This window comes from Siphateles boraxobius, unplaced genomic scaffold (assembly GCF_051911475.1).
Source record: "Siphateles boraxobius isolate OS27281-9 unplaced genomic scaffold, OSU_SipBor_1 185, whole genome shotgun sequence".
Taxonomy (NCBI): domain Eukaryota; kingdom Metazoa; phylum Chordata; class Actinopteri; order Cypriniformes; family Leuciscidae; genus Siphateles; species Siphateles boraxobius.
Window position 1 is genome coordinate 373,587 of NW_027508794.1, and position 15,298 is coordinate 388,884.

The 15,298-nt window shown below is 35.5% G+C and overlaps 1 protein-coding gene across 1 annotated transcript; it reads left to right on the forward strand.

Moving 5' to 3' along the window:
• Positions 1 to 396: 396 nt before the first annotated feature.
• LOC143741302 (5'(3')-deoxyribonucleotidase, mitochondrial-like) lies at positions 397 to 14,829 on the forward strand. The gene is made up of 5 exons (XM_077233735.1): positions 397 to 1,555; positions 5,077 to 5,177; positions 5,377 to 5,437; positions 7,730 to 7,844; positions 9,415 to 14,829. The coding sequence occupies exons 1-5, from the start codon at positions 1,283 to 1,285 to the stop codon at positions 9,549 to 9,551; spliced, it is 687 nt and encodes a 228-aa protein (XP_077089850.1). The 5' UTR covers positions 397 to 1,282; the 3' UTR covers positions 9,552 to 14,829.
• Positions 14,830 to 15,298: the final 469 nt, after the last annotated feature.

The following is a 15,298-nucleotide window of genomic DNA, read 5'->3' on the forward strand; positions in this document are numbered from 1 at the left end:
TGGTTAAAAAAGAACAAAGGTGGAAGATTGTGAACATAACGGCTTTAATGAGGAAACGAGTTCATTTTAAGTTTATTACAAAATATACAAATATTTAAGCAGTTTCAGTACTTAACACACGACTTGATTGTTTAAATTCCCAGATATGGGAAGTTTATTATTATTTTTTTATTTTATTTTTTTTGAAGAATAATGGTTAATGTGTTTTTTTTCAGCAGGAATTCCTTCATTAAACATTATTATTTAAAAAAGTTTGTATAATGGTTATCGTTCAAAAATAAATTCCTCCAGCATGGAGAAAATGAATGGAGTTATTTTACTTCCGGAAACCGACTGTTGAATCGCTTTGGGGGGTCCAAGGTCCAACCCATAGATATTTATACATTCGGCCACTCCAGACACGTCGGCGCGTCCGCCATCTCGGAACGGTCAGTGTTTCGTCATTTACAATAAGAAACAATGATAATGAATCAAAAGATTGATTCAATTACAAACAATAATGATGTCACAGCATTGTGCTGCCTTTGGTTGTGAAACAGCCTAGATATAAATTCCAGAAGAAATGGGATAACATTTCAAGGGTGTGAATGTGTTAGTTTGTGTTTTTTATTCTCGTGTTAGCAGATGCCTTTTTTTTTAGTTTAGCAAAATAATCTGCTGAAGTCTATTGGAGGTAGAGATATTCATACATGTCTAACTAAGGTTGCAGATGCTCAGTCAACTTGCTCTCGAGTGTTCACGGAACGTTCCAATATGGCGGACGGCACAGCCGCTAATGATGAAGCTATGTTTGTAGCTCTACGGTCCAGCGGATACTTGAGAATCCTAAACGAGTGTGCGATCTCTCTTTTCGCAAATAGCCTCGATTTTTGTTCACTGACAGCGTAGAGCAAAAATAGCCACTAGTTTTCAGCATGATTTTGAAAATGTAAACAAAGTGGTCAAATTAAAAACCACACACACTACCGTATTACTAACGTGCTTAATTTCGCAAAAACTCCGCGTTTGACTTTAGCTGATATTTGCTCTGCTGTAAACAAATGCATATTCGAGAGGTCAACACTGTTATTCAACACCAGCGACCGCTGGAAAAACATGAGACCCTCTGACCCCACAGAAACTAACAAAAGACTCAGCAAGAGTCGCACAAACGCGTTTACAATGTGCAAAACAATAGAGAGCCAACAGAATGAGATGTGCTAGCAATCAGCATCACTAGCATATGGGGTAATACACACTGTCAAGTGACTAACGTTGGATTTGGACGGTTATTAAGAGGTTTATGATGAGTTTATTGCCGAGGATTGTACGGTGGCTCGAGAGGAGCTCTTCCTCGTTGCAATTGCACTATCGATATCAAAGCAGAGTAAACATGTGTACGGACAACAGAAGATTGCGAGTTCTGGTGGACATGGACGGGGTCATCGCGGACTTCGAGGGAGGATTTCTGAAGAAGTTCAAGGCGAGGTTTCCCAACGAGCCTTTTATATCATTAGAGGACAGAAGAGGATTCTGGGTGTCCACACAGTATGGAGACATGAGGAGTGACCTGTGTGTAAGTGTGTGTCTGACGTAACTATGAAATAATAGTCTGTTTGGTGAAATGGAACAGTTAATTGAACCTTAAGACTAGACATATTTTTTAAAAACCGAAAAAAAAGAAAGAAAAACAGATTTGCATATGTGTTTTATGTTTTATATCATATTCATGGCTCACATAGTATGATATAGTGAGAATATGGAGGAAAAACATATTACAAAAATATGTAATTTGCTGCAGATGCGAATATTTATATGGACTAAACGTGATGGAAATCTGATGCTTGTAATGCAAATCATTGAGATATTTATAACAGATGTATGCATCAGAAATCAATATCTGCCTAATGTAAATCAGTGAGACCTTTATAACAGACAGTATAGCAGATACTGACATAAAATGCATATTAATATCAATATCTGTCTTCTTCTCATTCTTGGTCATATTTTAAACCTGTGACATTACAGGACATCACTTTTCTGCTACATACATTGAAACCCTCATTTTGTCCTATGGATGTTCTCCCAACTGCGCTATTTGTACAAGCATTTTATAATATTGGCCCCTGTATTGTGGAGATGTTAAATACTTCACTTTTAACTGGTGTCGTTCCTTGTTTTTTTAAACATGCTGTTGTTAAGCCTGTACTTGAAAAGCCCAGTTTGGATCCATTACAACCTAAGACCAACAGGCCGATATCCAAACTTCCATTCATGTCAAAAATTATAGAAAAAGTTGAGTTTTGGTTCTCTTGGACCTCTCATCTGCTTTTGATACGGTTGATCATAATATTATGATAAATAGACTACATGATCTGGTAGGGATGTCTGGATCAGTTTTAAAATGGTTTTCACCCTACCTTTCTGGTAGAAGTTTTAGTGTTTATGTAAATCAGATCATGCCTGGAACTGCAGGGTTGCCGTGTGGGGTACCTCAGGGTTCTGTTTTGGGACCCATCCTGTCCCTTTTGTATATATTTCCTCTAGGACACATAATTAGTCAATTCAATGACATATCTTACCATCTGTATGCGGATGAGGGATAGTACTACTCCTGATGAATAGTAAAGTCCCCCTGTAGTCAATTATTGTATCACTTAAAACTCATCTTTGATCACACAAAAAAATTACATATTTAATAAAAAATTGTAAAAAATCTTCATGCCTTAAAATATCTTGAATGTAACTCGACACCCTTGCCTCATTTAGTATTCGCGGTTCTATGAATGTGCAAATGAGCCCCGCCTCCACTCACTCACTCACTCACTCAGAGATCCACTCGTTGACGATCACACGTTGATCTGATTGGTTACAAGGTCGTTTGTGATGTCAGAAACACCCCTGAGGTACCCCACACGGCAATCCTCGTCTGTTCAGCCGAGCCTCAGACGTTTAGGTGTTGTTTTTGATTCTGTGATGTCCTTAGAGTACCACTTTAAACAATTAGTCAGAAACTGTTTCTTCCAAGTCAGGAATATATCCAAATTAAGAACACTGTTGTCAAGGGGTGAGTTAGAGATGACTATTCATGCTTTTATCTCCTCTCGTTTAGATTACTGTAACAGTCTTTTTACTTGTTTAAAGGTACAATATGCAGGATTTTTCGCCACCAGGGGTCGCTAACCTCTTACAATAACAAAGGCGTATAATGATGACGTATATTCCGCATTAAGCGTAAGTATGGATGTTGTCGTCAAGCTGATGGATCTTTTATGGATGAGTGAATACATTGATGTTTTTAACATGACTGTGGTGTGAAGCAGGGCGCGATTGCTAGACGTATACCAGCGCCACACGCAACGCGAGTCCCGCGGATATAAAGGAATAAGGACATTTCATTCTACCGAACTACACGCAAGTGCTGAATTAATACTCACACAGGTCAGTTTGTTAGACGAATTAAACTTGAGGTAACGCAGCGCTGTTTCACTTGCTCTAACAGTTACACTATCACACTAAACAGCATTTGAGTGTGTTGAATGTTGTTAGTTAGGTTCTTTGTTGGCTGTATGAAAATAGCAGTAAGCTAGATCAACATTAGAATAACATACAGATCATATTCTAACATTTCATCATGGTGAACTATATGACATTGATTAGTTTTATGTACATTTGCTCACCTGTCTAATAAAGTACATCCAACACTCGCGTCTCTGTCAAGTCGAAGTTAGTCGCGGACGTGGAGCTCTCGGCATCTCGAAAGATGCTGATCTTCGTTTTAGTACTTTTTTTGTCTCAAAGTCTGCTTTCCATGGTCCATAATGTTTGAACAAAACAACAACAGCGTGAGCGTCCTGCTAAGCATAATGGGCATAACCCAGTTGTCCACGTCTGTCGCCATGGTTACCATGGCAGTGCGAGGTCAAACCTGGCGGAAACCGAGGGTAACGCGGATATGACGTCATTGACTGGCGACTCCTCACCCCTGCTCACACGCCCCGTTTCCTTGGTTGAAATCGCAATTTTCTCACGATTTACAAACAGTTGGAAATATTTGGGATATTGTAAGTAATCAACTAAACAAAATATATAACATTGGCCTAGTGGTTTTTGGATATTTTACTGCAAAATTCTTACATATTGTACCTTTAAGCAAGAAGGAGCTCTACCGTCTCCAGGCTGTTCAGAACTCTGCTCTAAGGCTTTTAACTCGATTAACAAAAGACCACACATCACACCTGTGTTAGCAGCACTTCACTGGTTGCCTGTCCTGTATAGAATTCAATTTAAGATCCTGGTCCTTACTTTTAGAGCCTGCACGGTCTAGTTCCCCCCTACATCTCTGAGTTGATACAGCTTCATACTCCGACCCGTAGTTTGAGGTCGTGAGGTCAGAGGTTGTTAGTGGTTCCCCGTACTCATTTTAAAACCAGAGGGGATCGTTCACTCCAAACAGTGGCACCTAGACCGGGGAATGCTTTACCTCCTTTTCTTCGTTGTGTGAATTCCGTTGATTCTTTTAGTTAGACGTGGGTTTTTTTTATGGTCTTTGCTCCTATGTTTTCCATTTGTCTTTTATAAAATGTTTTTCTATGCATTGTATTGTACTTTGTTGTATTGTATTACATTATGCTGGGAAGCACTTTGTGCGTTTTATCTGAGAAAAGTGCTATACAAATATACAAATAAAATTTTACTTTTACCTGCTAAAAAAAATAGTCTAAACATCGCTGGTGTTTCTGACGTCACAAACGACCTTGTAACCAATCAGATCAACGTGTGATCGTCAACGAGTGGATCTCTGAGTGAGTGAGTGAGTGGAGGCGGGGCTCATTTGCATATTCATAGAACCGCGAATACTAAATGAGGCAAGGGTGTCGAGTTACATTCAAGATATTTTAAGGCATGAAGATTTTTTATTTTTTTTATTAAATATGTAATTTTTTTGTGTGATCAAAGATGAGTTTTAAGTGATACAATAATTGACTACAGGGGGACTTTACTATTCATCAGGAGTAGTGCGCTGCCGCTGCCACACAAAGATGTTCTTAAAACAACATTTTTATAACTTCGAATCATAGTTTGCTCTGACTGCAGGACAAGGCCATCAGCATTTGGGAGTCAAAAAACTTCTTCATGGAACTGGAGCCTCTTCCCGGAGGAGTCGAGGCGCTGAAGGAGATGTCCAAGATGGAGAAGTAAGATTTCAACTAGTTATGTCATTCATTTTATTTGTTGCAATCATAGAAATCAAATACCAAAATCACCCTATTATAAACCATCATTTATAAACTTGCATAATAGACAGATAAGCACAGCTAGTAATAAACAAACTCGCTTGAGTAAATGTTTGTCTGGATATTACCATCTGACTTACTTTCTCTTTTCTTCCCCCAGTACAGATGTCTTCATTTGCACCAGTCCAATAAAGCATTACAGCTTCTGCCCGTATGAGAAGGTGAGATTCTCTTAAACTGAGCTTCATTTAAACAGTCAAAACCAACATTTATTCGGACTCCTTCAACATTTCTCACATAATCACAGTTTATTCGCTATAGTTTAGAAAATGGTAATGAAATATGACAAGAACTCAGTTGATATTTCACTTCTGTTAGACTCTCACACATGAATTATGTTGAATATCTGTCAGCTGTTAAATTTAACTACACAATTAGATAATACCAGTTTAGCTCAACCAATCACCAAGCGATGCTTCATGTTGTTCAGTCTGTGGTGTAAAAAGGTGCATTAGCAATTAAAGAAAAAACACTTCAGAAAAACATGATCAGCTCAAAGTGTCCCAATCATTGTTGGTCCTGAATTCGTATTTCACTGTATGAAGAATTTTTGGGTATAATATGTCACACTTTATTTTGCTCTCCTCACTTACATAAATTATCTATAGTGTCCTGCACACACTAGTAAAAAGATATCAAAAATTATTTCTGGTGACTGAATAATTTTTGGTTTGACTGTAAATGCATGTTGGTCTGATTTTCAGGGTCAGTGACGTCACAATAATCTTTTTATCTCGTAATATCAGTAAATTATGCATATTTACGAGCAAACCAAACCCTAACCTTATAGTAAGTGCATGTTGTGAATTAATATACCACTGGCGTATTTGTGTATTTGCATTGTAACAAGGACGCATTAAAATAAAGTGTGACCCATTATTTTTGTTATATCTATTAATTTTCTCAAAATGCATTTAATAAAGTGACTTGAACACACCTCTTGATGAACAGAATTAAAATAATTTTGATATTTTTCCACAGTATGAAGTCAAAGATGCAATTGTGATACAACTATCTTTATATTTTATAACAAAGAAAATAACATCAAAAATCTATTATTTATTAGAATTTTTTTTGGGGGGGTTCTCAATTTTTGCATGATAACTTTTCTTGAAATCCTATAACTGTTTATTTACAGGTTTTATATATATATATATATATATATATATATATATATATATATATATATATATATATATATATATGCATGTATATTGATGTGTGTGTGTGTGTGTAGTTTTTCATCTTCACTATAAGAATAATTGTAATTATTGTTAAACAAATAATCAATACATTTTATATATGTGTGTGTGTGTATATAAATATATATATATATATATATATATATATATATTAGGGCTGTGAAAAGATTAATCGCGATTAATCGCATCCAAAATAAAAGTTTGTGTTTACATAATATATGTGTGTGTAGTGTGTATAATTATTTTGTATATATAAATACACGCGCATGCATGTACATATTTAAGAAAAAATTATTTATATATAAAATATTCATATTTATAATATAAATTATAAATAAATATATACAGCATATACAGTACATGCAAATATTTCTTAAATATATACATGCATGTATGTGTATTTATATATATAAATACACACACATATATTATGTAAACACAAACTTTTATTTTGTATATATAAATACACATACATGCATGTATATTAATATATACAAAATAATTATACACACTACACACACATATATTATGTAAACACAAACTTTTATTTTGGATGCGATTTATCGCGATTAATCTTTTCACAGCCCTAATATATATATATATATATATATACACACACACACACACATTTATAAAATGTATTGATTATTTGTTTAACAATAATTACAATTATTTTTATAGTGAAGATGAAAAACTACACACACACACACACACACACACACACACATCAATATACATGCATATATATATATATATATATATATATATATATATATATATATATATATATATATATATATATATAAAACCTGTAAATAAACAGTTATAGGATTTCAAGAAAAGTTATCATCAAAAAATTGAAAACTTTTATTTTGGATGCAATTAATCGCGATTAATCTTTTCACAGCCCTAATATATATATATATATACACCGTGCTGGTCAGAATTATTTGACCCCTTGGTAAATATGATTAAAGATGGCTGTAAAAATAAATCTGCATTGTTAATCCTTTTGATATTTTATTTTTTTTAAATTAGCAAAAATCTAACCTTTCACTAAAGTAAAAGAATTGAAAGTGGGGGGAAAATCACATTATGAAATAAATGTTTTTATAGAATAGAGATTATATATTATAAGATATAATTTTATATAATATCCTGTTTTCAACAATAATGCAACTAGAGTCAGTATTTCAGTGCATTTTCTTCCCATTTCCATGGTTTCCTCTCATCTCAAGTGTTTGTCCACAGTACGCATGGATAGAGAAACATCTGGGCCCCGAGTTCCTGGAGCAGATCATCCTGACCCGAGACAAGACCATCGTGACCGGAGACGTCCTCATAGACGACAAGCCTGACATCCTCGGTGAGTAAGAGCGGACGTATATCAGGTGTCTGAGTAAATCTGAGAAACACGCGTGTTTTTTTCCTTAAGCGGCAACCTTCCGGTCTCTCTCTTAAAGGGATAGTTCACCCAAAAATGTAAATTCTGTCAGTAATTACTCGCCCTCATGTTGTTCAACCCCCTAAGACCTTCGTTCATACTTTTTGTGCGCAAAAACAAACTAAAATAACGACTTTATTTCAACTATTCATTTCCTTCTCTGTGTGCCTCGAGTCAGTTAGCGTAGTGTGATTGCGTAGTGCTACACGCAGGCTCACTATTGGCCGACGCTGGTCATGTGTGTGATGTGTGTGACGTACAACACAGAAGCGCTGCGCTGTTACACTAGTGAACTCACTCGACGCCCACAGAGAAGGAAATGAATAGTTGAAATAGAGTCGTTATTTTAGTTTGTTTTTACGCACAAAAATATTCTCGTCGCTTGATAAACTTAAGATTGAGCCACTGTAGTCACTTGGACTATTTTGACGACATCTATTAGAAGACATCTTGTCATAGCTTTTTGGTACATAACAGCTACCGTAGAAGCAAAACGCATTTGAAAAAGCGAGGCGCTGGAGAGCACAATTCGTTTGAATGCAAAATACAATTTCACCGGTAGATGGGAGAACTTTCTGGGACTTTAGTTTATTCACCGTATCCCCAGAGTTAGATAAGTCCATACACACCCTTTTCATCTCCGTGCGTGCCGTAACTCTGTCTGACGCACACATCGCTAGCCTAGCTTAGCACAAAGACTGGAAGTAAATGGCTCCAGCTAGCGTACCGCTCCCAATAAGTGACAAAATAACGCAGAATAAAATAACACGAAGCACTGCTACTTGGGCGGATTTATATTCTCGCAGCACGTGAGGAGCAGAGAGTTCGCTCAGAGTGTTGCGCTAATCACTCCGCCCAAGTAGCAGTGCTTCGCCTTCTGAGATCATAGTTCCCTGTATGTATACGGTTAAAAGATGCCTGTGTCATGACCTTGTTATTTGTACACACTGTGACACAACATATAAATAGAAAAATGTTGGCGTTATTTTGTCACTTATTGGGAGCAGTATGCTAGCTGGAGCCATTTACTTCCAGTCTTTGTGCTAAGCTAGGCTAGCGGTGGGTGTGTCAGACAGAGTTACGGCACACACGGAGATAAAAAAGGTGTGTATGGACTTATCTAACTCTGGGGATACGGTGAATAAGCTAAAGTCCCAAAAAGTCAGCATGTTCCTTTAAAAAATTTCAAAATGAAAAAAATAGTAATAATAAATCAACCCCATAGTGGATTGCAGCGAGTGCAGGGCATGACCATACGCAGCCAAGATGGCGACGGCCGGCTCCGCCCACTTTGGGCTTCAAAAACGCTCTTCAGAAACACTACGGGTGACGTCACACACACTACGTCCATACTTGTTTATGGTTTTTCCATTTTTCCTTTGCAATTTGCAAAGGAGAGATATTTCCTATAGGCTGATAGACAGTATTTTCCACATATCATGTGCTCCGTAATTCCATGTTTTTTATACAGTCTATGGTTTTTCCGTTGAAGGTGTGGAGCCCAATCCCTCGTGGGAACACGTTCTCTTCACCGCCTGCCACAACAAACACCTGGAAACCCCTTCGCAGCGACGGCTTCTGTCCTGGGCCGACGACTGGAGAGCCGTTCTCGCCAGCAAACGCCAGTGAGACACGACAAAACATCCCAGCATGCTCTGCTTCGACAGAGAGTCCGGATCTAATCGAGACAGAGCGGCACGCGTCATAATCTGAAAACCACACGCACACCGCGGGGGGGGGAAACAATGCATTGTGGGAAGCGGCCTCCTTGTCATTTATGACTTATAACAAAAAACAAAACAATGTCTGAAAGCTGCTATGTGACAATGTGTACAGCAAACAAGCTAAAAAAAACAGAAATATGTTTTTATAAGCTGTCGACCCCCAAAAAAAACAAGCGTTTAAGGATATAGGCGATTGAGACCGAGCAGATTACTCTGCTATATAGAATTTACAGAATTTTATTTTTTCAGAATTTTTATTTTTAATGCATACTGAGTGTCAGGATCCAACAATTTACCTATTCGTTCCAGCCTATATCCACTTTTGTGACCTTAAACGCTTGTTTTTTGGGTTCGACAGCTTATAAAAGCGTATTTCTGTTTTTTTTAGCTTGTTTGCTGTACAGCTTGTCACATAGCAGCTTTCAGACATTGTTTTGTTTTTTGTTATAAGTCATAAATGACAAGGAGGCCGCTTCACACAATGCAAAGTCAATGGAGACGGTTGGATTGTTCCCCCCCCCCCGGTGTGTGTGTGTGGTTTTCAGATTATGAAATCAAAATCAAATCTCTGAAAAAGAAGCTGTCCTACGACAGTGAAACGAGATCTGACGGTACCTGGGCCCTCATATCCAGTGTTATTCTGTAAAGGCGTGCCGTCGATCGGTTATATGATGTGGAAACGCACTGTGTTTTTGTAGGACACAGTTTTTCATGCAAGACTTTTTATTGTTGATATGCATTCAGAGAGAGCTCACATATTCATCGTTTACATCAAGCGTAAACTGCCTTTCTACAAAGGGGATTGAGTGTTTAAATACTTTTTACGCTCCCGTCTAACCTCACATTTGCACATTTGAACATAAGCATGAACGATTTTTCACTGGTCTTCTCTCGGTATGTCAACATGAATGCATGATTCATTTATTATGAAGTATAGTTTTAATTCAGGGAGAGCCACTGTAAAAAGGGATCAGTTGACTTAACTTAAAAATTTTAGGACACCCGTTGTCTTAAAATTAAGTAAATAAACTTCATGCTTAATCGAAAAAATTAAGTTATGTGAACTTGACATATCCACATTACTTATTTTTTTAAATTAAGCATTACGTTTATTTACTTAAAATTAGTAAACCCGTTGCCTTACAATTATTGAGTAAATAAACGTAATGCTTAATTGAAAAAAATTAAGTTATGTGTACTTGACAAATCCACATTACTTTTTTTTTTAATTCCAGCATTACGTTTATTTACTTAATAATTGTAAGGCAACAGGTTTACTTTTTTTTTAAGTAAGTGAACTGCTCACTTTTTACAGTGGACCGTAAAGACAGGTGTGAATGTTGTAGCTTGTGTGTGATGTGAATGCCAGAGCCCTGCATGTGTTCCTCTGGGTGTGTGTTGCACTCTTGACACTAGAGGGCGCTATGAGCACATGATTTATTATAACGCCTGTGAAGGAAAAACAAGTGTTGCTTTTACTTTATTAGTTTGGAATGAATCTTTTAATAAACTTTTTATGCATTTGAGGATAGGTGTTTGGGTCATGGTTTGGCAGGTGCGTTACCTTTGGGTGTCATGGATGAGAACGCACTGTTGAAATGTTTGGGGTCGGTAAGATTCATTAAATCGACTAAATTACCTTACAAAAGATTTCTATTTAAAAACATACTGTTCTTTTGAACTTTCAATACATCAAAGAATCATGCAAGAATAAAACGTATCACAGTTTCAGCAAGTTTTCATGTTTCTTGAGCATCAAATCATCATATTATAGTGATTTCTGAAGGATCATGTGACACTGAAGACTGGAGTAATGATGCTGAAAATTCAGCTTTGATCACAGGAATAAATTACAGTTTACCATATATTCACATAGAAAACACTTATTTTAGATTGTAAAATTATTATAGTTTTTTTAATAAATGCAGCTTTGGTGAGCGGAAGCAGCAGATCCTTCAGAAATAATCCCAAAATGCTAATTTACTGCTCAAGAAACATTTCTGAATATGATCAATGTTGAAAACTTCGCTTTTTGTTGAAGCTGAAATCTTCAGTATCATAAAAAAGTCTTCACTGTCACGTTTGATCAATTAAATGCATCCTTGCAGAATAAAAATCTTAATTTCTCTAAAAATAAAATTAAAAAAAAGATAATAAATCTTAATGACCCCAAACATCAGATACAATATATTTGCAGATGTGTGAAACCAACATGTTTGAAACACAATGACAAACAAACAACAACAAAGCATAATCTAGATGATATTTTAAAGTTTACCGCAAGAACATTTTATTTAAAGTTCACTGCAGTCTCTCGAGTAGAGTTCACTCAATGCCGTGATTCATTCATTTCAGTTTATGTTCATTTATGCAGCTGCAATGAAGTCCAAACAAGGTTAGGGGAAAAAAACACTATCATTTTATAAGCTAAACCTATCAAAGTTAAATGACGAGGAATGGCAGCAGTGACAAGGATATGGTTAAATAATTGTTAACACTTTACAATAAGGTTTCATTAGTATAATAAACTGCATTTCTACAGCATTTGTTAATGTTAATGTCAACATTTACTAATACATTATTAAAATCAAAAGTACAATATATGTCAACACCAGTTAATGCACTGTGAAGTAACATGAACTAACAATGAACAGCTGGATTTTTATTAACTAACTAAGATTAACGAATACTGTAACAAATGTATTGCTCATGGTTATGTTAGTTAATACACTCAAAAAAATTACTCTTTATCTATGTAAGCTCCTTGTGTTGTGACAACTCAACTGATTGAGTCCAAACAAATCAATGGAGTTGCTTCCCTGTAACTTAAACCGGTTAAGTTTAGTGAACATGCTTTAGTTTATTTAAAACTACACTGAAAAATAAATGTATGTAGGATTTACATGATTTCTCAAATGAATTACTAGTAGGGGTGGGCGGATCGATCCTGAAGTATCGATACTTTCGATACTGACGTGGTATCGAAAAGGATCGATCCTCACATAAAAATATCGATCCAAATGTGTTTTTTTTTACCAGTAATTTTTATTAATTTAGAACACAATTCAGTGCGTAAAAAAAGCTTCTAAGTTGAAAAATAAGAGAATGTTAGCGAATAATTGTGTAGGGTAGAACTATTTCTCCTAGTCATCTGGATACAAGACGAAACTAATCGATCACAGAGAGCGTTCGATGCTGCTGCTTCTGTGACAGTGCGTTTGGGAAACGAAGAATTGCTTAGATGACAGAGAAACAATCAGGAGTTATTTCGCAATAAACAAATTAAAAGTTTACATAATGGTTCAAAATGTTGACGTAAGAAAGATTTGTATATTGAAATTGACATTTTTATTCAACAAGGATCGATGCATTAAATTGATCGAAAGTGACAGTCAAGGGTTTTACACTGTTAAAAAAAATCTATTTCATATATATGCTGTTCTTTCAACTTTGTTCATCATGATACATTTCATGCAAAATGATTTGGTTTCCACAAAAACATAAAACTGTTTTCAACATTGATAATAATAAGAAATGTTTCTTGAGCAGCAAATCAGCATATTAAAATGAATTCTCATCATGAAGGATCATGGATACTGGAGTAATGATGCTGAAAATTCAGCTTTAATCACAGGAATAAATTACAGAATAGCCTATGTTAAATTGTAATAATATTACAGTTTTTACTGTATTTTTGATCAAATAAATGCAGAAGAGAATTAAAAATCTTACAGCCCCCAAACTTTTGAACAGTAGGCTAGTGTACAATAGTGCATTTACTATAATTAGGGTAGTTTGGTAAAAGTCACTGACTAATTACAGGCGAGTTGAGAGCACAAATCACAAAATATTCAGTGATCACGAAAACGTATTCAGATTTAGCATATTAATGATGCATTCACCTCATAAATCATGACACACTGCTCTAGCAGAGGAAAGTGCATGTAAGTTCACGTGCATGCTTTTAAAATTAAAAAGTATTGGTATCGGTATCGATATCGGCGATACTGGCCGTGTATTTACTTGGTATCGGATCAATACCAAATTTTGCAGTATCGCCCACCCCTAATTACTAGACTACAGCTGGCTATTAGCTAATAATAGCACTTATTAACATACTAAATGCTATGATTTATATGCTCTTTCAGAAACAATAGCAAACCTATTTGAATCAGTCTACATCCTAACCAAGTGCTAATACATTTATTTGGTACAGTGGTAACCCACTGTAATTTAAATGGTTCTAATAATTGCAATGTAATTGAACATTAAACACAATCACACACTATAAAGTCTTCCCCTCTCCTCATTTTCTAAAAAACACATAAAATAACACTTCATTTCAACATTTATTCTGTCTTAATTCAGCTATATGCAAAGCATGCTGGGAACTAACAAGCACCGCCCAGTTTCAGTTAATGCAACACAAATCATTCATGTAATCCAACACAAACGGATTAAGTAAACTTTAATTTTACATATTTAAGCAGATTGAACACAATCAAATTAAGTTTTTGTTTATCGCGAAATTAAACCCTTTAAATTAGTTTAACGATCGATAATTAAGTAAAGTGGAAAATTATACAGGTTAAGTTAATTAAACGCAATACAATAGTGTTTTTGTGGTAAAATAAAAAACAATTTTTTTGAGTGTACATTAACTAGTGTTAACTAATAAACCTTATTGTAAAGTGTTACCAAATAGTTAAATGAGCAGAGTTTGAACTGAAAACACTGAAATATTCATGCTTAAACAATCCGATGTACTCTCTCTAGTACCTTCTTTGTTTAATACTGGTTCCATTACCCGTCTGAAGGGTGTTACGTCAAAGGTCAAAGGTCAGCGGGTTCACATGATCTCTTTTTAAGGCTGAACTATTAAACGGAGGTCGTGAGAGCGAGCGCTTCAGTTCCTAGTGATGTTTGACGGACACTGGTGATGCATTACAACTTTTGTCTGCGCTTCCTTTTGTCCTTGAAGTGTGTGTGTGTGTGTGTGTGTGTGTGTGTGCGTGTGCGTGTGCGTGTGCGCGCGCGCTTTGTGCCATGTAATTTAGAAGTAGATTGTAAATGTTCATTTAAAAAGTAAAGTTTACACATAAATATAATGTTCAAGAAGTGGTGCTAGTGTCTCTTCACTGAAGTGAATATCTGGATCTCAATAAATAGCCATGAACACCAAAGCATTGTGTTTGCATTATTATCAACACTAAAGTAGTTCTTGTAATCTTCACTATTTAACATTTATGTTTATGAAATTAGATTTTTTAAATATTTTAACAGTTAGGCTATATGGCACGTGGGACTTAAGAAAAAAATTGCTTTTCTCTACTTCTATAATCCATAGTGTATGATTGCAGAAAAAAACATGTTTGTATTGAACATTTATGGAGCTACAGGTTTTGTGTGAAAATAAATATAAAAGTGGTTTATTAAAAATCTCATGAATGTATGAGGTGGCGACATTTCTACACTTTAGCTAAAATAATGTTTTTAATAACGTCTAAGTACTTGTTCAAAACAATCGCTCTGGCAAAGTTTGTACAGTTTTCTGTTTATTTTGTTTGTTCAATAAATATGCTGTCATTAAAATGCAAATAACAAATATTTTTAGAAATACAGAAAAAAATGATTTAAAAAAGTTAAGATTTT